Source organism: Myotis nattereri (genome assembly GCF_964212035.1).
Source record: "Myotis nattereri genome assembly, chromosome: 10".
NCBI classification, from domain to species: Eukaryota; Metazoa; Chordata; class Mammalia; order Chiroptera; family Vespertilionidae; genus Myotis; species Myotis nattereri.
In genome coordinates this window covers 57,678,635-57,704,841 of record NC_138085.1, presented here as the reverse complement: position 1 = coordinate 57,704,841, position 26,207 = coordinate 57,678,635, and the positions used below count along the sequence as shown (strand labels likewise).

The following is a 26,207-nucleotide window of genomic DNA, read 5'->3' as shown; positions in this document are numbered from 1 at the left end:
TAAGGAACATTGTTGTATTTTTCACATTATGCAGAATATATCAAAGTCATCCATCCACCCATCCATCCATCCATCCATCCATCCATCCATTCATTTATCCATTTATTGTTTCAATAAAAATTGAGCACACATTCAGTGCCTTTTACTATGCTAACCCACACAAACTAAATATTAACTCTGTCCTGTTTAACTCTCATCACCAAAGTCCTCCTGGTATGTCCATCAGAGGCAAACAAAGCCCTGGCTGGGTGGGTCATTTTCACCCCGAACACAGCTGAGTCTTTTACTAGTAAGGATCTCCCAGGGTGTGAGGATGCTAAGAAGATAGGGATGAGACCAATATGTGGAATGGAGCATTTGTATGGTCAGCAGACAAAAGATAAGGCGATGGAAAACAACAAAATGGGGTGGAGAACAAAAGAGTGAAGAGGCAAAAGAAGACAAAGATTGGGGGCAAACAGTGGGCATCTCTGGTTTTAACCCTGAAATCTGAGCAGACAGTAGCTGCAGATATGCCAGTGATTCTCTTCCTGCTATAGACTGAGGCTGCTCCCTTGAGCCTGGTGGGAGGTGGTGACTTCTCCAGGTTGGCCTGTGCCATGTCCTGATCAATAGTTTGGAGGTGAGCATGTTTGCATTTGTATTCCAACAGAGAAGTTGCCATTTCCTCATCTTGCTGGATCAATGTATATTTGCAGAGATGCTCTGTGTTAATTACTTCCTCCCTGTTTCATTAGCTTTTATGTTGTAGTAACATGTAGCTACCAGATCCAAGTACCAGGTAATTGATCATTTTAAGTACAGTCAGTGCTACATGGGTGTGAGCACCTCTCCATGCAGGAAAGAGCTGTCCTATTAGCTCTACTACCCATTGCATAGGGGGATGTCTGCTTGACCCTGTTTAGAGGGCTGAGTGCTGTGTGGTTCATTTCTCTGATATTTCCTGTGGGTTCTGAGACTCTGATCATGTCTTTTTTTCCCACTAGGGGAAGGAGAGGCCAAGCAGAGAGAGGAGAAAGGATGGAGCAGGAGGGCAATGGGAAGAGGAAGGGAAGGCAGCAGTTGCAGAGGATTGATGACAATGAAGGAGAAGGAGGGTGGGGGGCCGAGTGGGTGGTAGGAAGGAAAAGGGAGGGAGAGTCTGCCAAAATGGACAGACTGAGTGTCTGTCTTTCCTAAACAAAGTGTGTGTGTATGTGTGTGTGTATTACATGCTGGTCATTAGAGACCATATATGTATGTATATGTTTATTCCCTACTGATACTTGGCAAATACTTAATACTTTTTAAAAAGATACAAGAGTCGAGAGATTTATGTTCAAGCTCTTATCCTGCTGTGGATTTTGCTGGGTGACTCTAGCCAAGCCTCATAACTTCTCTGTGCCTTTCATCACTCATCTGTAAAATTAGAAGAGTGATTCATTGGCTCTCTTAACTGTCTTTCATGAAAATTTTGTGAGATGTTAATGTATACGCCATAGAAGAAACCTTTGCAGAGACATTAGTTGAGAGCCGTTTAATATAATATCTTTCTTGGAGATTCCAAGTGTCTATCCTCATATTACAGGTTTGAGAAGTTTTCCTATAGGAAGTGAATCTAGATTGATTTTCCCAATGTTTCCTAGTCTTGTTTGACCATATAATCTCCCATTCTTTTTTAAACACAAAAAATTCCTGAGTGTTTAATGATATGCAATCTACTTTGGAAAATTCTGGACTAGACCATTTCTAAAGTGTCTGCTAGCCTATGATTCTATGAAGTAATTTATGGTCATTATATGAAACAGAAGTGGATCTGTGTGACTACTGACATATTGTAACCTAGAATGTCAACAAGAGAAAGGAAATTTGAATGGAAGAGTAGGGGAAACAATAATCATTGACACACTCACGCCAGTTGATGTGTTAGATCTAATTTACATTTATCATATCATACACTTGTCACAGTGATATTATGAGGCGTGCAATTATATTGTTCCCATTTTATAGATAAGAAAACTAAGGCTCAGAATGATTTTGTATCTTGGCCAAAGTTTTTTGTGTGATTATATGACATAGGCAAGTATTCAGACTAGGACTACTCATCTTCACCTACTGGCTTTTGACTGTGGAATAACTTTGAATGAGAGGATGAGGTGGAGATACTTGCTGGCAGTCTCAGAGCCAAGTTCTTGGGTTTGCTATGCAAACAACTCTGGGAGTAGGGGAAATGGGGTATGACTAGGTTCTGGATTGGTGCCTGGACACAGGCAGAGTGCCCTTTGGGCTGACTTTCATCTTAAAATGAAATTGTAGGGATATGAGGACAGAGCAGAGCCGGGAATAGAAGCAGACTTCCAGGTGATGGTCAAGAATAGTCATGAGCAAACCCCATAGGTTCTTGCTTACATTTCATGTAATTTGGGCAGATTGGAGAACACATTCGCCTCTATTACTTCCAAGACATCATTCTGTGAGATCTCTCTGTGAAGAAAGATGTATAATTCAAGTCAGTTAAGTTATACTCCATAAATGGACTCAGGGCTTAGCATAGAGGCTGGCGGTTAGGATGATTCATGAGACTCACAGAACACTTTTCTGCCCTCCATGAAGTCAGCTGTAATAAAACGAAAATATTAGATGCTAATACTTGCAGAACAATGGGAGAACAAACCCAAGGCGATGCCTCACTTTACAGGCTTTTCAATCAATAGATGTAGCGACTGAGTCTGCAGAAGTAAAGAGCCTTGCTTAAAGATATTTAGGGAATGTGTAGGATGAGAACAAAGTTAAGTTACCTCCACTGGGGGTTGGTTAACTTTTTCTATAGGGCCAGGGAGTAAATATTTTTTGGTTCAGCAGACCATTTGGTCTCAGTTGCAACTGCTCAACTGATAATTTAGGGCAAAAATAGTAATAGTTAACACGTAAATGAGCATGACTGTATCCCAATAAAATCTATATTAATAAAAGGGTAATATGCTAATTAGACCGGGAGACCTTCTGGGCATCCTTCTGGACAAAGCCATGGTGGCGTGGCTGAGGCAGAGGCTGTTAGGGGCAATCAGGCCAGCAGGGGGGGCAGTTGGGGGTGAGCAGGTCAGCATGCAAAGTGGTTAGGGAAAATCAGGCAGGCAGGCAGGTGAGCAGTTAGGAGCCAGTGGTCCCAGGTTGTGAGAGGGATGTCCTACTGCCAGTTTAGGATGTCGTAAACCGGCAGTCAGACATCCCCTGAGGGGTCCCAGATTGGAGAGGAACAGCCCCTCCCCCACCCCCTGTGCACAAATTTCATGCACCGGGCCACTAGTATTATTTATAAAGACAACTGGCAGGTTGCACTTAGTGCCATGGGCTGTACTCAGTGACCCTGCCCTAGACCATGGAGTCAAGTTCTTCAGTCTGCTGACCTGGTTGTGGAAGATGAGAACCTCAATTCAATGTCTTTTAAATAAACATGGACTTAAATCCTTCCCTGGTCAAGTCATTACCCAAGTGGGGGTTGCTATTTCAAGGTCTTTGGCATTAATGTTGTCTTGGCATAAAATACCCCCCAAAGATCATTTAACCCCAGTTTCTTTCCTCCTGGAGTAATTTGAGGGCAGTGGAGAATGTAGTCCACTGTGCAAAAGCCTAGAGTTTGTGAAGAGAGAGAGTGGTTTAATCAGTTAATTTTTATAAAGTGGCTCACAGATGAAACATGCTATTAGGCCTCCCAAGGAAGACCCGCATGCAGTTCCAAAGCCAAAGCTGATTGTCTCTGGAAATCTCAAGGCAGCATGCATTCAAATTGGCTGAGGAAAAGGCCTGTTTGCTGGCCTGTTTAGCTGAAGAGCTCAAAAAAGCCCCTTGATCAAGGGATCAGCGTGGAGGGCAGGACAGGAGACCACCTTGTGGGAGAGGGGAAGTATAACTGTGAACAGCAGCCACCTCAGTGAGGGGGGGCTGGTGACATCTGGGGCTTGTCACCTCAGTGAAGATAGGGTCATTTCTCACAAGGCCCCATGAGAGAGGAGACATTTTATGAGAGAAAAGTGCTTATTCTAGGATAGCATCTTTTATGATTCATTTGGTAAATTTAAGTCTTCACAGCTTTTACAGTTGAACATAGATAAGGTGTGTGTGTGTGTGTGTGTGTGTGTGTGTGTGTGTGTGTTTAATAGAACATGTCAGACATTGGCCATTTATCTTGCTCCTCTGTCCTGCAGATAAAAGGGCACTTTTAGGAGGAGTAGAAGATTTTCACAGGAAGAAAATAAGGCATGGGGGAAAGAACTAGACAACAGAGGGAGTTTAAATGCAAATAAAGTCATATTTTCTGAAAGCTATTTTCAGGTTCACTTACAGTTATCAATAGGTTGGTCACCGCTTGTGGTCATATCTCAGTCTAATAATGGCCCAAAGGTAGGCATTTCTCCTTAAAAGATAACTAAAAATTAATAGAACAAACAAGCCAAGAAACACTTCTAAATTAATTCAGAAGGCAATTCATATTTTATGGCCTCACCTTGAAGGATAGGAGGGGGTATAGGGGTTGGGTGGGGTTGGAGGAGCCTTTGGCTGGATGAGCACTGGGGGGAGGTGAACAGTGTGCTGCAGTGGGAAAGTACCTCACTGAGAACAGTCCAACCCAGTTCTGTTTCTAGTTATTTATATTATCATTTATTAAGTGTCTTCTATTTACCAACATTCTACATGCTTTCTCTCCCATCCTTTGAACATGCCCATGAAGTCAGCATTTTGATCTCTATGTTAATAAAGAGCCCTGCCTGGATGCAGAACCGTTTTCTTGTATGTACCTTGCCTCCTGGGCCTCGTTGGGCCTAATATTTCCACTCCTATATCTTTACTCAAGAGAAATAAAAATTTATGCACTTTCAAAGACTTGTACACAAATGCCCATAGCAGCTTTATTTGTAATAGCCCCAAACCGGAAGCAACCCAGTTGGATAAACTATCGAATATTCATGTGATGGAATACTGCTCGTCAATAAAATGGAACAAACTGCTGATACAACATCATTGAATCTTTAAAAAATTATGCTGAGTGAAAGAATGCAGACATAAAAGAATGCATACTGTATGATTCCATTTCTATGTGGTTCTAAAACAGGAAAAACCAATCTGCAGTGAGGGAAACCAGGGTAATTGTTGCCTGAGGCCTCAATAGAGGTTGCTGACAGGGCAGAGGCACAGGAACTTTCTGGGGTGATGAAAATATTCTATGTTAAGGTTGAGGAGGTACTAACATGGGTGTGTGTGTATATATGTGTCTAACTTACTGAACTTTAAACTTAAAATGGATACATATATTTTATTGTGTATAAAATATACTTTAACGTTATTTGAAAAATGCCTTCTTAATAAGAAAGAAGACTAAAACTCCAGTTTTGTTTGTTTCATTTTGAGGAGGACTGAATTAAGAGAACAATGGGAGAATCTTGGTCATGTCGTCTGGCCAGAATGTGGTGTTCAAATCCTAGTTCTATTTTGGTGATTCTATGCTAGCTTCCTTCCCAACTTGGCTGTCTTTCCCCCCATCCCACATCTGGAAAGTGAAGAGTTGGACTAGATCAGAGTTTCTCAGCCCTGGCTGCGCTTTAGAATCTTCTGATGGACCTTTACAAGTTCCAGCGCCTGGGTCCACACCAGAGAGTTGGATTTGTTTGGTCTGGGGTTTGACTCTGGTGTTGTTTTTTTCTCCCTTTAATTCTCCAAGCAATGGTGAGTCTAACGCGCATGAAAGATTGAGACCTGCTGGATGAGATGGCCAAAAGGTCCTTTTAGATCTATGATTTCTGTCTTAAAACTTGCTTCAGGACAAGGGACAATTTTTCCCTGTCTACTAAGACAATAAATTAAATAAACAAGGTTCCCGGAGTACAAGATAATAATGAGACTAAATAGAAGAAAGAGAAACCTGGAGATAGAACCTGGAGACAGTAGTAAATAGAGCAGGTATGAGTTAGGTTAATTTTTTCATAAGTAAGAAAGTTTCAACCAGAGTCACAACATTGCAAATGTGTAGCAAGAGATGTAGAAAATATGTAGTAACACCTTACATTTAGTTAGTTAGTTAACAATATATTTTTTTAATGTATAGCTTCCCTTCATTTTCAGTGCACCTGTGCATATTAGAGTTAGTGCAGCCAATACCATCTCCAGGTAGATTAATAGGTGATCTGGCTTGGCTAAGATAACACAATTGTGGGGATCACTCAACTGGTCTTTGAAGGGAGGATGTGAAATCTTTCCATCTAAAGAACTTACCTAATTAAGAAATCATTCTTTGTCTCAAATGATTCTGTTAAGAATATTCTTTGCAGTTGTGACAAATCATTACAATTGGCACAATTCGAATTGTGATGGTGTTTCCTAAAAGTTAGAGGTAAAGGTCCATGAGAGAGGAGAGCTCTTGGGTTGGGATAGATCTCAAAGTGGCCCAGTGGTCTGTATGGTAAAACAATTTTTTAATAATAATACTAAAATAAAAATTTTCACTCTCATTCTGTGGGCATATTATGGGACCCTACTTGATGTGTGATATGGCAACAGCTATAACACAGAAGCAGATATGAGAATGCATCTGTCTTCTGTTAAGCCAGATGTTTAAAATATTTGCAAATATGTAAAACCATGGTGCTCTTCTTACTAATACATTTTGAAAAGGTGGTTATTTTGCCTGAAAACTATTATTTATATCAACATGTAGGAATTTATTGTTGTTTTTAAATGAACTAACAAATAATTTTCCAAATTTAATTTTTAGTATTGTAAAAGTCAGTAGCTATAACTCATATAAGTAAATCTCTTTGCTGTCCTTAATAAGTGAAAAGTGTATATAGAGATCATGAGACCAAAAGGTTTTGGAACTGTCCAAGGTAGACACTGAATGCTGCCCTTCTTGGGTGAGGGGTCCTGACTGTGGGAAGTTTATTTCCTGAGATGAGGCTTTCATCTTCTATGACAGTGCTTTTCAGCTGTTCGTGCACATGTGAATCACCTGGGGATCTTGTTAAAATTCAGATTCCCGGGGGAAGATCTTGAGTAGGGTCTGAGGTTCTGCATTTCCAGTACCTCAGGTAAAGGGATCATGCTACTATTGAGATCACACTTTGGACTGCAAGGCTCTTTAGAACAAAGGTTAATAACACCCACCAGATCTTTCTCCCAAACACAGACATAGGAGAAGATGTGAAAAGAATGATAGAAGAGTGCAAATCAACTTAAGAGGAATGAAGTACTTGATTTTAAGAACCCCAAATCCTCTTTGAAAAGCTTTCCCTTACTCTCTCATCATTAAAGTTTTCCTACCCATTTTCACAAGGCTTCTTTAATTTCTCAGTTAAAGCAATTCACACATTGTGTTGTCATTGCTTTTCAGGAGTGGTAGTAGTGGCATTGTTTAACTCCTCAACCTGCTTTGTGTTTCTGGATGGTATCTTATCTGTCTGTCTTTGTATCTCCAGCATCTAGTGGTAAGTTGGCATGTAATAGGTACTCAACAAATGTTTAGTGGATGGATGGATAGTTGAAGGAAAAGTAGTCTTTGAGTCCTGATAATGGCACCCACAAAACTGCAAAGATGAAGTTTGTCTTCGGTATTTATTTACCCTCTTTTCTCTAGGCAACATGCCCAAGTCTGGTAAAAGGTGGCAAGGTTAGCTTGTCTGTGAGATAGGCTTTTGTCCCAGTGGATTTTACATTTAATACAGCATGCAATGGACACATGTATATTTGGTCTGCTGTACTGATGATGTCTGGATGCCTTTAGCTCTACTTATCTAGGTCCCAGATGAGGTCCTTGAATTCACAAAACACCCATATACCATACTAGAGGCCTGGTGCATGAATATTCATACACTAGAGGGGTGGGGTCCCTCAGCCCAGCCTGCCTCCTCTCATAGTACAGGAGCTCTCAGGGGCGGGAGGCGACCAGGAGATCAGGGGAAGGTGATGCCCCCATCACACCTCTGCTGCTGCCACTGCCGGCAGCGCAAGCCTTGGCCGGCCCTGGTTACCTGAGCCTTGGGCGGCCCTGGGTGGCTGGGCAGCTGCCATCTGAGGCTTGCCTGTGCCTCAGGCCCACCATGGATATCTGGGGGGCTGGGGGTGGGTCCGGCCGCACCGTTCACCTGCTGCCCTCCCCCCAACCCCTGCTGGGCTGAAAGGACTGTGGGACTCTAGCGGGGCTGAGGGAACTGGGCACCACTATTTTTGTGACAGTGTGACAGTCAATTTGCATATTCCCTTTTTATTAGATAGGCTTTCCCCTCTCAAACCACTCTAGATGCCAGCATTTCTCAAGCTCTGTTTTAGTATCACTCAAGCTTGTCCTATTAGTACCTTTTGTTGATGCCTCACATGTCATTGGAAGTAGTTTCCTTGTTAGACCAGGTCTGTAGCTGCCAAAGTCATATTCTACTACATGTTCTGCAAACCCTTCATGGACAGCTAGGCTGGGCAGGTTTATTTTCCTCTTCCAATTCCTCCCCTCCCTAATCACAGATGCAGCCAACAGCTCCATCTATCATCCCTCTTGGCTCAGTGGCCCAACCCAAGCTTTAAATCCTGGGGTCATCTGACTACTCTTTAATATTGAATATATCCTAAATCCTCTCACTTTTTTCAGTATTTCTTGCAAATGTCTTTTTATTTCCTACCACCATTATCATAATAATGGCTCTTTGTAATTTCCGTTAGACAAGCAGTTCTTAACTGATGACTCAGGAGAGGTTTGAGTGGGCCATGAGTCATCTTCTTTCAATTAAGTGTTCTGATAATTTAATTAAAATTTGGAGTAGATTCAAGGTGATGTATGTAATATGCAAGAAAATGAAAATGGAGTGGCTACTGGAGAAAAGGGTGGAGTAGAAGGTGATGGCCTAAGAGTTTATCTCTGGCTGGATACAGGAGTGTATCTAATACCTACAATTGGGTGCCATGAGTATGATTGTTGTTTGGGAAAGCAAATGGAATTAAAAGAGAGGGATAAAAAGTGAAGGAGGGAGAAAGAGCAGGAGGGAAAGGGAAAGAGATTTTCTGGAGGTAGAATGGTATTAAAGTTAGAAGTTAGAAAAGGTAGACAATTCCTTTATTACTCTGTGTATGCATCTCAGAAATTGTTTAAACATTCATTCATTGAGTTCTGAGTAATGGAAGAGAAAGGGTTGGGAAGGTCATAAGGGAGTAGACACTGTGAGTAGAGAAGAAAGGGAAGAGACATTGATTGGGTTCCTTGGCTTCAGTGTGGTCTGCTAGAAAGAACATTTTAACCATGGGGACTACTAAATCCATTAGCACACAGACCCTGGGAGGTGTTGATATTAAGGAATTTGAACCTTCCACTCTCTACACTGCAGCAATGCAGAGATGCATGAGGAGACAAGGACTCCCAAGTGGCAGGAGTAAGTCTTTCATCACTTTATCAAATCACTGAAGCGCTCTGAGACCCATTTCCTCTGTGAGATACTGCTAAGACCCTATCTCTCAGTACATTGTATACTCCATCCTCTGTAGTTGGCGGGGCTATTGATGAACATATGAATAATGCATGCCATGCAGGAGGAACCAAAACACACAGTGTTATGCAAAGGTTATGCTGCTTACTATTATTTTTATTACATCACTGGAGCCAGGAGAGGTAGTCTAGTCTCAACTCTCTTTGAGTCAAATCAGTTACCTTTGCTGGGCCTTTGTTCTTCATCTATAAAACAACACTATTGATTCAGATAATCTTGTGGGTTCCTTCTAGCCCTAGAATTCCATGATTTTAATTATTTCTGTGATTCTGTTATTTAAAGACAGCCAGCCACATGGTTGGCAGTTCTCCATGATAGCCAGCTTTCATTTCTAACAAGCTGGGGTGAAGGCAGGCGCTCTGTGAAGCATCCTTCTTAAGGCACCGCACCTGTTCCCTTAGGAGCAGCTCTGTGGGCAGACCCATGAAGGAGCAGCAGCAGGGTATCCAGAAAGGGCCATTCTCCCTCAGCTCTGGACATGGTAAAAAACTACCCCTGGCCTGGATCATTTTTCTCCTTAAGGATTTTATTGTCAGCTTAAAGAGGGCTCCACTGAGCTCCCTGTAAGTCTGTGTTGATTTATTCCTTGTCATCTATCCCAAGCTTCTTTACCAAAGAAACACCAAATGTGTGTAGACATGGCAGTTATTGTGGGCTTTCCTGTCCATTTCTGTCACCCCACAGCACCCAAAAATCTTCTTTAATAATCTCTCTGGGATCTGTTTTGTCTTTTTGCTATCCTTGGCACACCTGTAACATGACCCCCCCCCCCCCAATTGGCTTTCATCCTCCTCCCAGCTCCTGTTTTCACTCTGTAATACATAATTACTCTGTCTTTTATGCTCCTTCATTTTCCACCCCATTAACTCTGATTCTCGGCACAAAAGTGCCCCCTTTATGGGCTGCAATGAGGGAACAACAAGGAAATCACATTTGGCCATTTCTGAATTTGAGTCACATTGATTGTTTTCTTTTCCTCTTTGGAATGCTTGAGTGTAGCACCCTCATAAGCACCCTGCATGCAGAGCTGTTATCCATTCTGTTCTTTGCTATGTTTTCTGAATTTCTTTGAATTTAGAAATTCAGGGGCCTATTTTCACTGACTCCATAATCCCTTTCTGAGCAGTACATTTACCTATCTCACCCCAAATGGTAATCCAAAGCCCGACCCCATGCTCTTTTTTGCTTCACATTGGTCCTGAGAATGTCCCTGTTTTTACAGCAAAGAGAACTATAGGTCAGGAAAAAGGAAGATGGTTTTTAAAAAGAGCTTCCTATTTTATGAGACTTTGCAACTACCTGGAGAAAAATGCAGTAATTCTAGAAAGTAAGGAGGAGACTGGATTATCTGCCAACACTAATCTTTGACTGAGCTGGTCAAGGCCACCCAAGATGTTGGGAACCAGTTCAGTTTATGTCCAGGCCTTTTCTGTGCCTTGGAAACCTTTGTTTAAACGATCACTTAGAATACCCTTTGTAATACTTAAAGCAATAAAAAAATAAAAAATAAATAAATAAAACAAACAAAAAAACCCCCAATCACTTAGAAAGAAGCAAAACAGCCCGGCTGGTGTGGCTCAGTGGTTGAGTGTCGACCTTTGAACCAGGAGGTCACTGGTTTGATTCCCAGTCAGGGCACATGCCCGGGTTGCAGCCTTAATCCCCAGTGGGGGGCATGCAGGAGGCAGCTGATCAATGATTCTCTCTCATCATTGATGTTTCTATCCTTCTCTCCCTCTCCCTTCCTCTCTGATATCAATAAAATATATATTTAAAAAGAAAGAAAGAAGCAAAACAATGAATGGTGGAGTTGTTCCGGTTGAGGTCTGGGGTGTCGGCTGCATGGGGCAGAAGAGAACCGAGATCTCCTTCCTCAATTAAGGAACTTTGAGGGGCTCTTCTGTACCCCTAGGTATATGTGCAATTTAATTGTGAAATACACATTTGTGTTTTACTAAAATAATTTCAGGTCATGAAGATCCTGTTAGGAAGACATCTTTTAGGAAAAGTTATCTTGTTTTGTGATGCCCCTGAAAAGAGAATTTCCTGGTATCGGCACAGGAAGGAAGGGATTTTAGTAGCTATCTTCTAGTTACTTTCCTACTCATGCCTCCTCTCCTCTCTTCAGATAAAGTAACAGATAAATTAACAAAAGCACAAGAAACTGTATTTACTGTATTTATGTGAGAAAATAATAACGGAGCTGGTCTAGCTTAAAATGTTCCTTATTTATGATGATAAGAGTGAATTTTTACTCACCCAAACAAGTTCCGTTACATGGGTCTCCCTGCTGGAGTTGTAGAAACAATAGTCAAAGCTAGCTGACTTCCAGGAAAGGGGCTATCTGTGTTCTAAGCCAGACAATAGAACTAGCCTTGCAGACCCCGACAAGCTGTGTGAAATAGGTAAAGTTATTTAACCTCTCTGAGCCTCATATCTGAAATGAGGACAATAGTATTTACCTTGTTAAATAATTACATTTTAAGTATCTGAAGCTTAGTAAGTGTTAAAGAAATTGTTTTTTTAGTACCATAGTTGTTATTTTTTTCTAGAGTCTAGTGACTATAAATTCCTTAGGGCTAAGGAATTTGTTATATTTCTAACTTGTCATCCGTGCACCCAGCAGGCACTCCATAACTGTGTGCTGAATGGACACATGGCATCTGCAGGGCTTGAAGTCCTGTAAATATGTTTTTATTGATTTTAGAGAGAGTGGAAGGGAGAGGGAGAGACAGATAGAAACACTAATGAGAGAGAAACATCAATATTGATCGGCTGTCTCCTGTATGCCCCTTATTGAGGATCGAGCCAGCAACCCTGGCATATGCCCTGATCAGGAATTGAACCTGTGACCTCTTACTGCATGGGGCGATGCTCAGCCACTGAGCAACACCAGCTAGGCTCCTTTGTCTTATATTGATTAAAGTAAACATTTGCTTTGCCCTCACATCTGAGTAGTGGAGCAGGAAGGAAACCCATTCCAATACTAAGGCTCAACCTTTAAAGTTTTCTCCAAGGAGAATTCTCTAATCCTCTAGAATCAAGACATTTGCCTCCCTCTGAGCTTCCCTAGCACACTCCTTGTGTCTTTACCAGTGTATTTAATCATAGTTGGACTAACAGTCATGCTGGCTATGCTTCCTTCCAGTCCTAAGCCCCTTAGGGCCGGAACTGTGGCCATTGTTGAATTCTCGATAGAACAAATCCATTACATCACACCATGCATTTAAATTTTATTGAGTTGGAGGGAAGAGGTATTAAAAATGAATGCCTTAGCATTTTTGCTACCAAATCTCAAATTACTTTTCAGGTCTCTTATTCAGTCATATTCAACAGAATACAATTTCTGCCTTTAAGATGTTTCTAATAAGAAATTGCTCTTTAGTCTTTTCCATTGAGACTGATTTTCAAGGCTTCCTGTTGACTGACTAAATTAATGAAAGAAGCAAAAGCTGTTATCAGTGAAAATGATAATGCACAGAAAGGTATGGTAATTTACCTAAAGTGACACAGCAAGTGAAAGGTAGAGAAGCAGAACCTGGGTCTGTCAACTTGCATGCTGATGTTCTTCCAAGCACACAATACAGCATCCTGACGCTATGGATCCTTATGTCTAACTTTAGGTTATGAGTAGTCACCTCCTTCCTGCTTGTTCATGATACATTTTCTTTATTTTTTTTCTAAAAATGTAAGTATTTGGAGGAAAAGAAAAACATTCTGACCAAATGGTAGAAATTCTGGGACCAATTTATTATATCAAATCCTGATTTAGATTTCAGAATTCATTTGAATAGATTAGTTTCACAACTTGTATATCTAATTATGTTTTCCTATGTCACCAACTACAAGCAATTTCCCTCCTTTTAGGATTATTGTATCTTTAAATGTAAGCCATAAAACACAGGAATTACCATAGCAACTTGCTTTTCCAATTAGACTGCAATCGCTGACAATCAATATGATTAGACAAGGTCAGTGACAGAGTAAGCCCCATAGTCTTTCAAGAGAGCTAGGGAGGTGCAAAAACAATGAAGAAATGAGAAGACTATTGGAAAATATCTCCCCAGAGTTGAGAGTGAGTCTTTTATTGCTTGCTGCTTGTATAACCTAAAGAGGTGTCTTATAGTGGCAACAGTTTATAACCTGCCAGCAAGAACTGGGGAATGGAAGCTGACAGATGTTCAGTTGAGGTTGGTTTTTCTTTCCTCTAGTCCCCAAACACTTTACAAAACTAAGGACTAAAAATCACCTAGTTAAAAGTGAGGATAAATAGTAGCTGAAAGGGTTGATAATGATGAGTCAAACTCAGGGAGCTATTTTCAGCTTGAGTAATGAATGAAGGTATTTGAGAGGAAATGCAATGGGATGGTCCTTAACCAAGTTTGCCTGGAGGGGGGCTAGGTGAGTTGAGTGTAGCTCCAGGCATCACAGGGAGCTTAATTAGCCTCTGATCCTGCATCATCCTAGCTTCTTTCAGTGGCTTCCACTTCCTTCCCTCCCTCTACGATCTCAGCTTTACAGGAAAACTCACACCAGTGTGAGTATCTGACAACTGGTTAAATCTGATTGAGGTGGGTGGGGATTACATGTCAATAGGAAGCAACGCTTTAACAAAAGAGTTGTTATGAATATTGGATACACAGGAACAGATAGTAGAAGTACTTTTGGAGCCTTTGGATCTTTCTGGAGACCCTTAAATCACATCTTTGATCTACCATGATTTAATAACAGGCTGGTTAAAAATGAGCTCCAGCTCTTCACCCACTCACAAGAAAGAGGAAAATGAAGTAATTGTTCCAGCAGCTGAACTTTAGGTGTCTCTCAGACACAATGCAACACCATGGAAAGCAAACACAAAGCCATGCTCCCTGGGAGCATTTGTGTTAAGGAGGCAAGACCTGGAGTCTGGAGGGCTCAAATGATTGACATCCATGTGATTAACTTTCTGCCTGATACTGCTGCTCCCAATCTCCCCTTCCCCAGGCACTCTCTGCCTAGTGACTGAGTGGGAGAAGGCCAGTTATGAGAGGGGAGAGGCTGAGAGATGGAGCTCCTGAAAGTTGGGGAGATCAGGCTTTGGAATATTGCTCAACCCCTAATAGGATCCTGAATAGTTAAGGAAAGGTTCTGCTCCCCTGTGGCTAACATTCTCAGATCTCTCTCCTCTAGCAGAGTTTTTGTGGCCATCGAGACACCTTTAGAGCACAGCCGTGTGTACAAGATCAGCAGCTGCCATCTAGTTTTAACTTTCCACTTATAAGTAATATACATATTTGTAGATATGCATATATATTTATACATTTTTAGAGCTAAAACTTGGGGAAAGTTGCTTTTGGTGTCCTCAGCATCTTGTTTCTGCAACTCCTTACTGCCTTTCTATCATTTCTTTTTCCTTGAGATGCTCAGTAGCTTCCGGCAGCCCAGTTTGTCAAGGTAGAAGGTAATCTAAAGTGTATCTTCTATTTACATAATTGGTTACCTCCGTCTGTCATCCTGTTTTCAACGGAGAGCCAGGACAGGATGGTATACTATCATAGACAATAAAACATTGATGCTGAGAGTTCTGACTGATATGGAAGTCTGATATGTTGGCCTCTCTACCTTCAGATACATACCAATGCTGGATGACATAGATCAAGCATTTAAAAAATACTTAGTCAGTTTGGAAACTATGACAGTTACTCTATCCCTAACCTGATCAGAATGATGAATATATACTGAAGTCGGAGGACCAAGGAACAATTCTAATGAGCTTAATGGCCAGGTTTGAAGTTTCAAAACCACTTGGATCTTCCGAACTTGCAGATCTGTATTTGCCTGAGAGGAGCTAGAGCTGAACCACCCACATAAAGTCAGGAGTCAGGAAAGGCTCCATATTAATGAGATGGGGGCTCCAAAACTCCCCTTAGTGACTAGGGAAACATCAAAGAAGCAGCCTAGGCCCCAGGTGGGAACAGTCACCTGCAAGTAGTAGTAACACCGGGCTGGTGACACATGATGATGTTGGTTGAGAATTCACACCATCACTGGGTACAGTAACCTCAAGCCATGAAATTAATGGAAAGATCATCACTAAACTGGAGAATATGAAAACGCTCTACAGCAGCAAACGAGAAGCTGTCTATTAGGATGTTTCTATACCCAGAGCATGGGACTCTCACTGAACATATCTCATAGATCCTAAGATAGGCTGAGGGAAAATGTTGCAAATCATACAAGGAAATACCACACCAGAGAGAATATTTATACCTTAATGACTGGGGGTTAAAATAAGACTATAAAAGATTTAAAAATAAGTATTTTTCAAATGCTCAAAGTAATAAAGGAAGATTTAGGAATCATAAGATAAAATAGAAAACTGTGAAAAGGAACAGATTTATAAAAAATATCCATGAAAAATGCTGATATAATAATTTGCATTCAAGATAATTAAACTCTCAATTAATGGATTGGAAAAATGATAAGGTAACTATAAAGCAAGTAGAACATGTAACTTCTGGAAGAGTAGAGAAGAAGAAAGGGAGACTAAAAAAGCATAATGGTTACATTTCAAGCATTCATGGGAAAGGTTTAACTATGGCATGTTTATATGTTACTTATATGTGTAGGTGCTGAGTGCCAAATGTCTTCTGACGGATCACAAGTTTATTTCCATAAGGCCCGTGTGTATTTCTTAAATGTAAATCTAAAGCAAAGTTTTAACACATGCATAGACCAGAGTGGCATTGCCCCAGGTTATTGTGGTGTAGCAAGTGGAGTGTACATGTTGCTGCAGCCAGCAGGTTCTTTATCTCAGAGAATGCCACTGCAGGTGCCTCTAGGGGCTTTTTATACCCTTGTTTCCTGGTCAGTTTTAAAGGAGCCCAATGTCTCGTTTTTCTTGTGTTGCCAGGCTTGGATTCCAGAGACTGGATGTCTTTTACATTGATTTCCCTCTAACAATATTCAAGACCCTCTGACAATAAAGATAACAAATTCACAGAACCTTTCAGAGAGGCCCCTGTCTCACAGGGCTTCCCAGACTCAGCCTCCTGGGAGGATTCAGAGGAACACAAAAAGGAAAGTGATGCTCTACTCTCTCATTTTCTTTCCAAGACTAACAAAGAGTGTACCTTCGTCATGTCATACAAGTGTCTCGCAGTGATTTTTTTCAGCACTCTGCAAGGCTTTCAGTTTGAACTAGAGGAGACATGTTCCTTGCAGACTCCTTCTTTTCCCCCAAACAATACCTGATCCCTATGTTTATCATTTTCCTGAATTAGGGATCCTTGCCCTTGTCTTTTAACACTTCAATAGCTATCAGTATTCTCTAAAACATCGTGTCAGCATGTAGTTATATGAAATAATTAGAATACAAAAGAGCAATAAGGTGGTGAAGACCTGGGGAGTGGGGGTGGGTAGGGGCTGGGCGGAGGTGGGTATAGGAGGGAATTGGGAGACATTTGTAATACTGTCAACAATAAAAACAAAGAGCATGCATAATAGAATCTCATTTTGATTTCTTAAAACCGTGTATCAGCAGAAAAGGAATTGTGAAAGGCTGTTCACCAAAATGTTAGCAGCGGATATCTCATTGTGGAATTACATAAAACCATCATTTTTTAAAAAGCTTTCTGCATTGTTTGTTTTTCCTACAGCAAGCATGTATTGCTTTTATAGTCATAAAAATTCCTATCTTAATTACGAAAAACAAAACCAAACCCATTTCCATCAGGGACAGTATTTCTGGCTCCACAGTCTGGGCGAGTTGCTAGGTTATTACAGGAAGGCAGACATTGCTGTGCCAGGACACGGTGCCCTGTGAAACAGTATTCGCCATGGTTCGGGGAGCTACTTAGAAAACAGAGTTGTTGTTCACTTTGTGTTTCCTACTCAAGTGCATTTGGATTTATTTGAGGAACAGGCCCAGGGAAGTGCTGCAGAGGTGGGCATGGGGGATAGTGTGGCTTGTAGTCCAAAGTGGAATTTGAGATTGTTGGTGATTGTTGTCCCTCAGACCAGGGAGCAAGTCTTCTTGGAAGAGGCTCTCCTGATCCCTTGCCCTGCTCTCATTGTTCTCCCCATCACTGCTTAGAACCTGCCATCTTACTCTTTCTATAAGGTACTTGATCTTTTTCAAAAGATTAAGAATCTAAAATCCAGGAGGGTGAGGATCTCTGTCTGATTTGGTCACTGTTGCCTCTCCAGTGTCTAGTAAACAGTAGGTGCCCAGTAAATGTATACCGAGGGAGGAAATGCATGTTACATGTTTATGTGTGTAGGGAGAGAGGCATGGGGATTAGTATGAGTAGAAATGAGAAGGCAACAAAGGGGAGAGCATGGATGAGGGCCCGTGAGGAGTTAGATCTGGGTAGCAGGAGGGTCCCTGTAAATGAACAGTAGCAAACAAAGTTGGATGGTTGAGCTGAGGAAAAATGATAATAAAGAGACTTGAAAATAAGACAGGAAAGAATCAAAATAAGGAGTGAGCACACTCAGGGGATGTGCTGAATGCAATGACATTATGTCAGGGCTCAAGCATTGATATAGGGGGAAGAGTCTCTCACCCTGATTAAAGGAGAAGTGGACACTGATACAACATTCAGAATAGAAATGAGCTAAACGGTTTCTTTCATTGTCTGTCTGTGATAATATTACCTGAGCCAAACATTCAGGGTTTAAAGGCTGTGCCTTTGGAATCATTTCAAATTCAAGCCACCTGACAATGCAAGATAGCTATACTTGTGCAGAAACAGAACATTTAAGGAGATACCGACTTTTTTCTTTAGGCTTCTCTGAAATTCTAATTAAATGAAACTGAGCTGTGCCTTCTGCTTAGCTCTAATTTTTTCATACAGTGCATTTGAGAGCCACCCCCCCCCATGCATATATATTGGAGCATTTTGGTGGGGTTCATTTGTGATGAGCATGGGTAGAAATGGAATTCACTCAGTATAAAATGTTTACATACTACAGTGAGCACGCCTTGGCTGTTTCTGAAAAGGGAGAGCACACTTTTTTGCTTAGTCCAGCTTCTCAGGGCGACATGTCACAGAGCTCCGCCGGCCATGCAGAAAATCTAACTTATACGAGCAAACAGAACTGTAATTAGGGTGGGCAGAGCTGAGACCCTCTCTTTCCAGAACTGTGCATATCTCTTATTAAGAATTATTTTGGTCCTCATGTTATCTTTGATTGCTGACCTTGGAGGATTAGACATATATTTCTGGGTTATTCTAAGAAAGATTCAGAATAGGGTTGCTCGGAAACCTTGGAAGCAATTTACTAGAGTTGACAGTGAGTCTGGTCTGAGGAGTTCCTTGAGATCCTTCCTGAGGACCTTCCTAAGATCCTTTCCTTGTTATCCCCCTTGACCCCCTTGCCTGCAGGGAAGGCGATAGGGTCTTCCAGCCTCAGACAGAGCTTCCTTCCGGTGTCATTATGGGACATTTACTTTTAAGAAGTGAAGAGGAAGAAGACACTGGAGAAATGGTGCCGTGATAGTGGCTTAACAGGACTTCACCATCCTCCCTCCATATACATAGAAATTCATTTTGGAAGTATTCCAGGGACATAGGCAAGGCAAGTGCACATTCTTCGTATCATATTTTATATTGTAGAATCTAGAGCTGGTGCTTTTGAAAATTGACCTTCCCAAATTTTGCCCAGTGGTCTAATTTTGGGGCATTTAACCTATGGCTCAAAGGTGACCATCTACCTCTGTGTTTAAGAATTCTTTGGAGTGAGACTCAGACCAGATTTGATGCTGATGGGGGAATGAGATTTTAAATGCCAATGACAGGATGATAGAATAATAGTGGAGAGACACCGCACCCTGAAAAAAGGATAGTCAGAGCAGTGTGGTAAGTCTCAATAGGGGGCCAGGGGAAATCTGGCTAGGGTGGGAGTCTAAATTCACAAATGGCCTTGATTAAGGGCTGAAAAATTCACTGCCATCAACATTTTCTCCTCTACATAGGATGGGCACAGAATCCACACGTGCTTGTCACTGTATCTTTTGAAGTCCTTCAAAGGACATCGTTTTGCTTTTAATCATACATTAGTGAATGTTGGAACAGCAATTTCCCTTTTTTATGGCTTTCAATGTGACATATTAAGCTCTAAAGAGCCAAATGTATCTCTAAGTTTGGTATGCCTAGACTCCAGTGGCAGGAGCCAGGAGCGCAAATGGGTTAGGACCAAAGGAAGGGAGATGATGAGGAAGGACCAAGGAAATGGAATATTTAGTTCAGTCAAATCCTGTCGTTTGCATTGTTTAAGGATTGCCAAGAGGCAGAGACCAGCTGTAGTGTTGTGTCACCCGTAAACTCACTGAGTAGACATAGCTTATTTTTTTTATCTTGACATCGACAACGCTTTATGAAAAAACAAAAAAGGTGGCCTATAGGAGATCTTAGAGCATTTTTAAAAGCATACCAACACCTCATATTTCTATGACGAAGAAAACTAAGCATTCACTTGACTTTCTCTAGAGGTCAGGAAAATACTATTGCTGTTCATTGGGAGAAGAATCTGTCCCTTTATGACTTCAGCCCTACTGGGTTTGGGGGGACACTGAGGAATTTTACTGTGCTCAGGAAGGGAAAACACTTCCTGTACTAAGAGATCTGGTTGCACCAGCCTATCCCAGGCATGGTCTGCCATTTTTACTGTGCTTCTGACTCGATGTGGTCATGGCATGTGTTTATTATTTACTCAGTGAATTAAATCTATGAAAGCAGAGAAATTGGGCAGTTTGGGCGCTGAAATCAATTTTGCATGTGCCCTGATTTGACTGTGTAATTAGGCTGCGGTAAGTGGACATATGTAAATCTCCCATTTCCTTTGTTCTTCATAAGCCCAGTCTAAGGGACATCTGTGCCATGGAGAGAGCTGACCTCCTAAATAAGAGTTCCCCCAAATCAATGACACTAAGCCATTTTAAATGTAATTTGATTCTGCCTATGTTCACAGACCAGTATACTATCAGGACAATGATGGACAAGCTCCTAGCATCTTACCTATAGAATCATGGGTGGGGCATTAAAGGAGTCAATACCTGCGTGGATTCAGGTAGTTATCCTAGAGCATGGCGCTTTTCTTTCTATTATCATTTGATCTTTCAGAGCTTCGTGGAAGCCCCAGGTGCGTAATGTGATGGAAGGACAAGGGCTGTGGGAGCCTGGGTACCTCTTTAGGAAGACCTCGGATTCTCATTATGATTTTGCTTCTGTTTCATTAATAACTGCCACTCGGAACACTTTCCCCTCTTCCCTTTGCAAAACCTTCTGTGCTCCACACTGATCAAACTCCCACCTCTTTGAGCTGCTTTCCACACCCTGAGGTCTGGACAGTAATATTTAGAGGTTTCTTATGTTCTGATTTGTGTTCTCTGTTTCACACAAATTCCTCTTATTTCTATAACTACATTACAAACTTCTTGGGGGTTGCATCCAAATCCCACCTTTTCTTTCAGCTCCTAATCTGCAAGACAAAAAGACAAATGATAGACTGTTCAAAGCAGCTAAGGAACTTCTCATAAGAATGAACCTGAGAGTTTGCGATTGCTGTTCTTTCTGATTATCTAGGTGTAAGCCATGGGGGAGATTCACACTTCCAGTTGGTGAAGAGCACCAATTCTGTTTATTACCATTCCCCCCGGAACCCTCTCACCTTCCTACCTTCCCTCATTCATTTTACACACCACACTTAAAATTGGAGGCATAACCTTGTTCAAGAATGTGCAAAACAGGAACTCGGTAATGAACTCTTGTTGCTGCTATAAACTTGATGGATGGCTTGGGGAGGAAGGGCATTAAACGGCAATCTCAGTCCAGTGATTAGCTCTGTGGCATTCCTCCTTTGGAGCTCATGCAGAGCAGCATAGCTTTCATTCCGCTCTAGGTTTCCAGTGCGCTTCATTGGGTGTGCCAGGAATGTCTCTGGATCTGGGCTGGAGGAGGAAGGAGCCAAGAAGGTCTTTGTGTTTCCAGCATTCCCACTGACCTTCCTTCATCTCACTTTCCCCAACCCACCTAACTCACTAACCCAGCTGTGCTTGATCTGGATAAGACCTTATGTGCTTCCCTCTGACCGTTGCCCACCTCAAACTGCCAGGACATAAATGCATATATGTAGTCTCCTACATTTTGCCTGAAATATAGAAATCCTGGCATAAGAAGGAGTGCTCAGGTTCAATTTGCCCAGATGAACCATACACTGGGTTAGCTCTTGAAATAGTTGCATGTGAATTGCATTTTCCATGTCTGACTGTATTTCCAGAGCACCGTCAGAGGGGCTTTCAGGATCTGAGACAATACTTTCATAGTATTATACTAAAAACTGAGGACTATTTTAACAATAGAATGTGATCTGACAATGCGAAAGAGTGAGAACACCTTTTCCCATTATCATTTGGTTATAACAATGGGGCACAAGTTTATGCATTTGTCCTGTGCTTTTCTCTAATTATTTCATGTGTATTTTATCAACAACTACTTTGGAACAGGGAGTGTGAGCCATTTATCTCAGATCCTTCACTACACAGTTCCTTACACAGGAGCAGTATTTTTTAGATTTTGTCACTCCTTGTGGACCATGGACCAGCAGTGTCGGTCGCACCTGGGATCTGGTTAGCATTGCAGAATCTCAGGTTCCACTCAGATTTCCTCAGTCAGACTCTCTTTATTAGTTAGCTGCCCACATGGCTGGTATGCACATGAAGATTTGAGATGCCATGATGGAGGAGACACTTAGCAGGAATTCATAAAGTGCTCATTGTATTTAACCAAAAGAAAAATTCTCTCTTGCAAAGATGAAATTCTGTGTCTTGACTAAGAAGTTCTGGATGAATCTACATGTTACTTGAATGTTAATTCCAAGGGGAGGCAGAGAGAAGTAGGCAAAAACATGAACAAAATAAGCCAATAAATATGGTTGACTTAGAAAGGAAATTTCCATTAAAATGATGTTTTTATAAGATAGTATGGACCAATTTTTAGTAATAGACACACCCTTTTGGAGCCTTTCCTCTTAGGGATGGAAAAGGCCAGTTTTGGATTTTCACTGCTTGGATCAGACATTCATCCACTTCCAGGACATCAAGATTTAGTAGGAAGTATGAGAAATGCTGAGCAAAAACACCTGCATGTGAAGTTATATACTTGTTGGAAATATTTGTTGCTTTTTCTTCTGATTTGGATAGTCTGTGACTATCTGTACTGATGCAACTGTAAGACTTTGAAGGTGTAACTTCTCTTTAGTAAGTGAGTGGCAGTACTGCAAAAAGCAAAGCACTACATGGAGAACATGCACGGGATGTGGCATCAGAGGAATCCCACCTCCATGACTTCCTAGATGTTGATCTTGACCACTTACCCAACTTCTCTGAACTTCATGTCCTCACCTGTGAGATGAGCACAGATACCTGCCCCAGCTACCACTGAAGGACTGGTGAGCTAATAGGTATAGGAGGCATTTTGAAATCATAAAATAGGAAACCAATGCAAAGATATTCATACTACTGTTACTACTACAAATAAAATGGACGATAATTTTGTAAATTTGCATTTCTGTATGTCCTACTTCCCTCCATTAGAGAGCAATATTACCACCCTCCTATGTTACATATCATCTGGACCTTGGTGCTACATTCAGAGATACTGCAGAATAATAGATTACTGTGTGCACATTGGAATCAGAATGCCTGGGTTTAAATCCTGGCTTCATCACTTATTAGGTATGTGATATTGGGCAAGCCATACAACCTGTATGGTTTCAATGCCCTCACCATAAAATCAGGATGATAAGATTATGATAATTAAATAAGGTAAAACATGTAAAGTGGCTTATCTCAGTTTCTGGCAAATAATCACTCAATAAATGACAGCTGTGATTGTTATTATTCACCAGCACGGGAACTCCTTAGAGCAGGACCGTGCATCTTTATCTTTATTGCCCAGAACATCTAGCGATAATCTTCTAGGCACTTACACTTCCTCAAATCATTCCCTTACCTGATTAACACATATTTTGCGGCTCAAGGAGGATTTGTGGAATTATTGACTGATGGATGGATTCTGCTTCTCTGAGTTTGCTTGGTCTGTCTTGGAGTTGCTCACAAATAGAACAGAACAAACACAACAACACATACACTAGTGAGAAGGAGGTGTCCCTGGCTTGAGAAAGCTCATTAGCTCTACAAGCCTCATCCTCACAGATGTTCAGGGAGTGATGGAAGTCACAATCATTTACTCTGTGAACCCTGATAAATCATTTGATGGATTTGCCCATGTCATCCATCAGCCTGCACTTGTCTTGAGTACTTGACTGAAGTCTATAAATCTGCTCCCTTTAAAAAGCCCCAACAGGCAATCTCTGATTTGGCCTCGTTTTCTTGAAGTTAGCGTGGAACTTCTCGCTGTAGGATTTTTTCTTTTGTTTTGTTATGGAATTTGGTGCTGACCTAAACCAACCACCCTTTCCCCCCAAAGCAAATGTCTGCTTTACTAAATGGAAAGTCACATCTTAAGTGTCTTACTTGATTGGACTGAGAAGTTTTATGTACGTATAAAGAGAAGCAGGGAAGGTAAAATATAAAGGAAGGTGTAAGGAGCACATTTTAAATAAATACATGAAGACTGACACCTCAATTTTTAACATTCAGAAAAAAAAAGCACCACCTGAGTTCTCCACATGTAAAGCGCCACATTACATGCTTTACCTTATTTAATTATCATAATCTTATCATCCTGATTTTACGGTGAGGACATTGAAATCATATGGGTTGTATGACTTGCCCAACATCAGGTACCTAATAAGTCAGTCAGACGGAGAGGGAGCCTGCCCTCAGTAGATGGGAACTCGAAGGCACTGATATCAGTGTGATTACGGGAAGCTCATCTTCCTCCAGTTTCCATTTGTGTACACATGGACTTTGCGGTCCAAACAAATAAGTCCAATCCAGATATGGTTTTTCATTCATGAAAGCAAATCTCCTTAGGCACATGTTCCACATTAACGGAAATCCCACCAGAAGCGATTCAGTCCTTTGAAATTGTCATTCCCCCCTTCGTGTTTTTTTCCAAAGGCAAATTGTATTGGAGGAGCCAATTCATGAACTCCTTAGAATTTAATGCCAACACAGTCTTCAGATGCTGGTATTTTTTACTGGGAAAGAAGAATGAAGAAGAAGATTTTTAAAAATGTTGAGAGCCTGATTTGGGAAAGAGTTCTGAATGGTTGGGAAAGGACCCAAGCTGACAGACCTGCGAACTCTGCCCATCATCCCCCTTCCAGCGTGCCCAGCCCTGTGTGGTGCTTTGGAGGGACATGATGAGAGAGAAGGGCAAGGGCAGTAGTCAGTGTATGGTTGAGCTGAGACACCATGAAGGGGAAGCAGAGCAAATGTGCTCTTTTTATTATTCATACCTTGTTTTTATATGCACTTTTAACTTTTTGAAGCGCGCCCACATCCAAGTGCAAATTACATGTTTATGAAGCACTTGGCATCAACAATTGCTATCTCTGTACCCAGATTATTTCAGAATCTCAGGCCCACTGGGGTTGTTAACTTCCACTTTATTCATTTAGGCTCCTCTGGCATTGGTCCCTCACTCTTATGCCTTTCCTCTCTGCCTGTTTAACTTCTGGAATGGTCTGAACTATAAAAACACATCTCTGATCATTTGATTTCCACGCAAGCTGACCAGGGTGGATCTGAGCACCATAAGAGAGGTTTATGAGGTGTAAGATTCAGGTAGTTTATTTGTTAGGGAGGGGGCAGGCAAGTGGGTCCATATTCTATTTGTGTCTTTTACTGTTTAAAGCATCTTATTAAGTCATAAACGACCCAGATGGATGTGGTCATGATGGGCATTGGCTAAATGAGGAAATAAAAATGAATAGTTTGTGCATCGATTGGAGCTTGCTTTTAGATTGCATCTTTTTTATTTTAATACCATTCTATTAAAACACACACACACACACACACACACACACACACACAACCTAGCAGGAGTCTCCAGGGCAGAGCCAGAAGGCTATTTTTAACTTGAGTATTATGCTGCCTTAATTGTATCTTCTCTGAGTAGACAAAAACAGTGAGTTACTGGCAGAGGGGGAAAAAAAAGTCCCGTTCATATTCTGGTATATCTGTGAGCCCCAACAAACATCTGAAGGTCTCTCCCACAGCTTGCCTTGTCAAGGAAGGTGGGAAGGGTAAGCAGAAATACCAGACTGGGTGGCTCACATAGCAGACACTTACATTTTACATTTCTGGAGACTAGAAGTCCAAGACCAGAATGCCAGCATGGTCAGGTTCTGGTGAGAACCAACACCTTGGCTGATAGACAACTACCTTCTTGCTATATCCCCACACAGACGAGAGAGAGCTCTGATCTCTTTATCCCCTTATATGGCTGAAGCAGAAGTCTTAAAAGGAGCTGTTGCGTGGCTGTTGATTAGAAAATGGAAGCTTGTATTTGGTGGCAATTCAGAAAAGCCTTGTCTGAGTAATCTGTCAGGTCTTGCCTCCTGGAAGCCTTAGCTGCTGAATGAAAGGCACCAAGCAGAGGTCACCAGGACCATGAATGCCTTGGAGCATCAAGTGGCCAAGAAGGTAGAGGGTCTTAGAGATGGAACATGTATATGAGGGCGCATCTATGCTTTCCTCATCAAGTGATCATCTACAATATGTACATTTTTATTGCTATAAGCTTGCTAGTTCACAGT

The 26,207-nt window shown here is 41.4% G+C and overlaps 1 protein-coding gene across 1 annotated transcript in view; it reads right to left on the bottom strand.

The window, feature by feature from the left end:
• FSHR (follicle stimulating hormone receptor) overlaps positions 1–26,207 on the bottom strand; it is a gene marked incomplete at both ends in the record, with an annotated part of 135,592 nt that overhangs the window by 38,559 nt on the left and 70,826 nt on the right. The window contains one exon of the mRNA XM_081100752.1: positions 2,389–2,463. Within this exon, the coding sequence (XP_080956878.1) occupies positions 2,389–2,463 (75 nt within the window). The remainder of the gene's footprint in view (positions 1–2,388; positions 2,464–26,207) is intronic.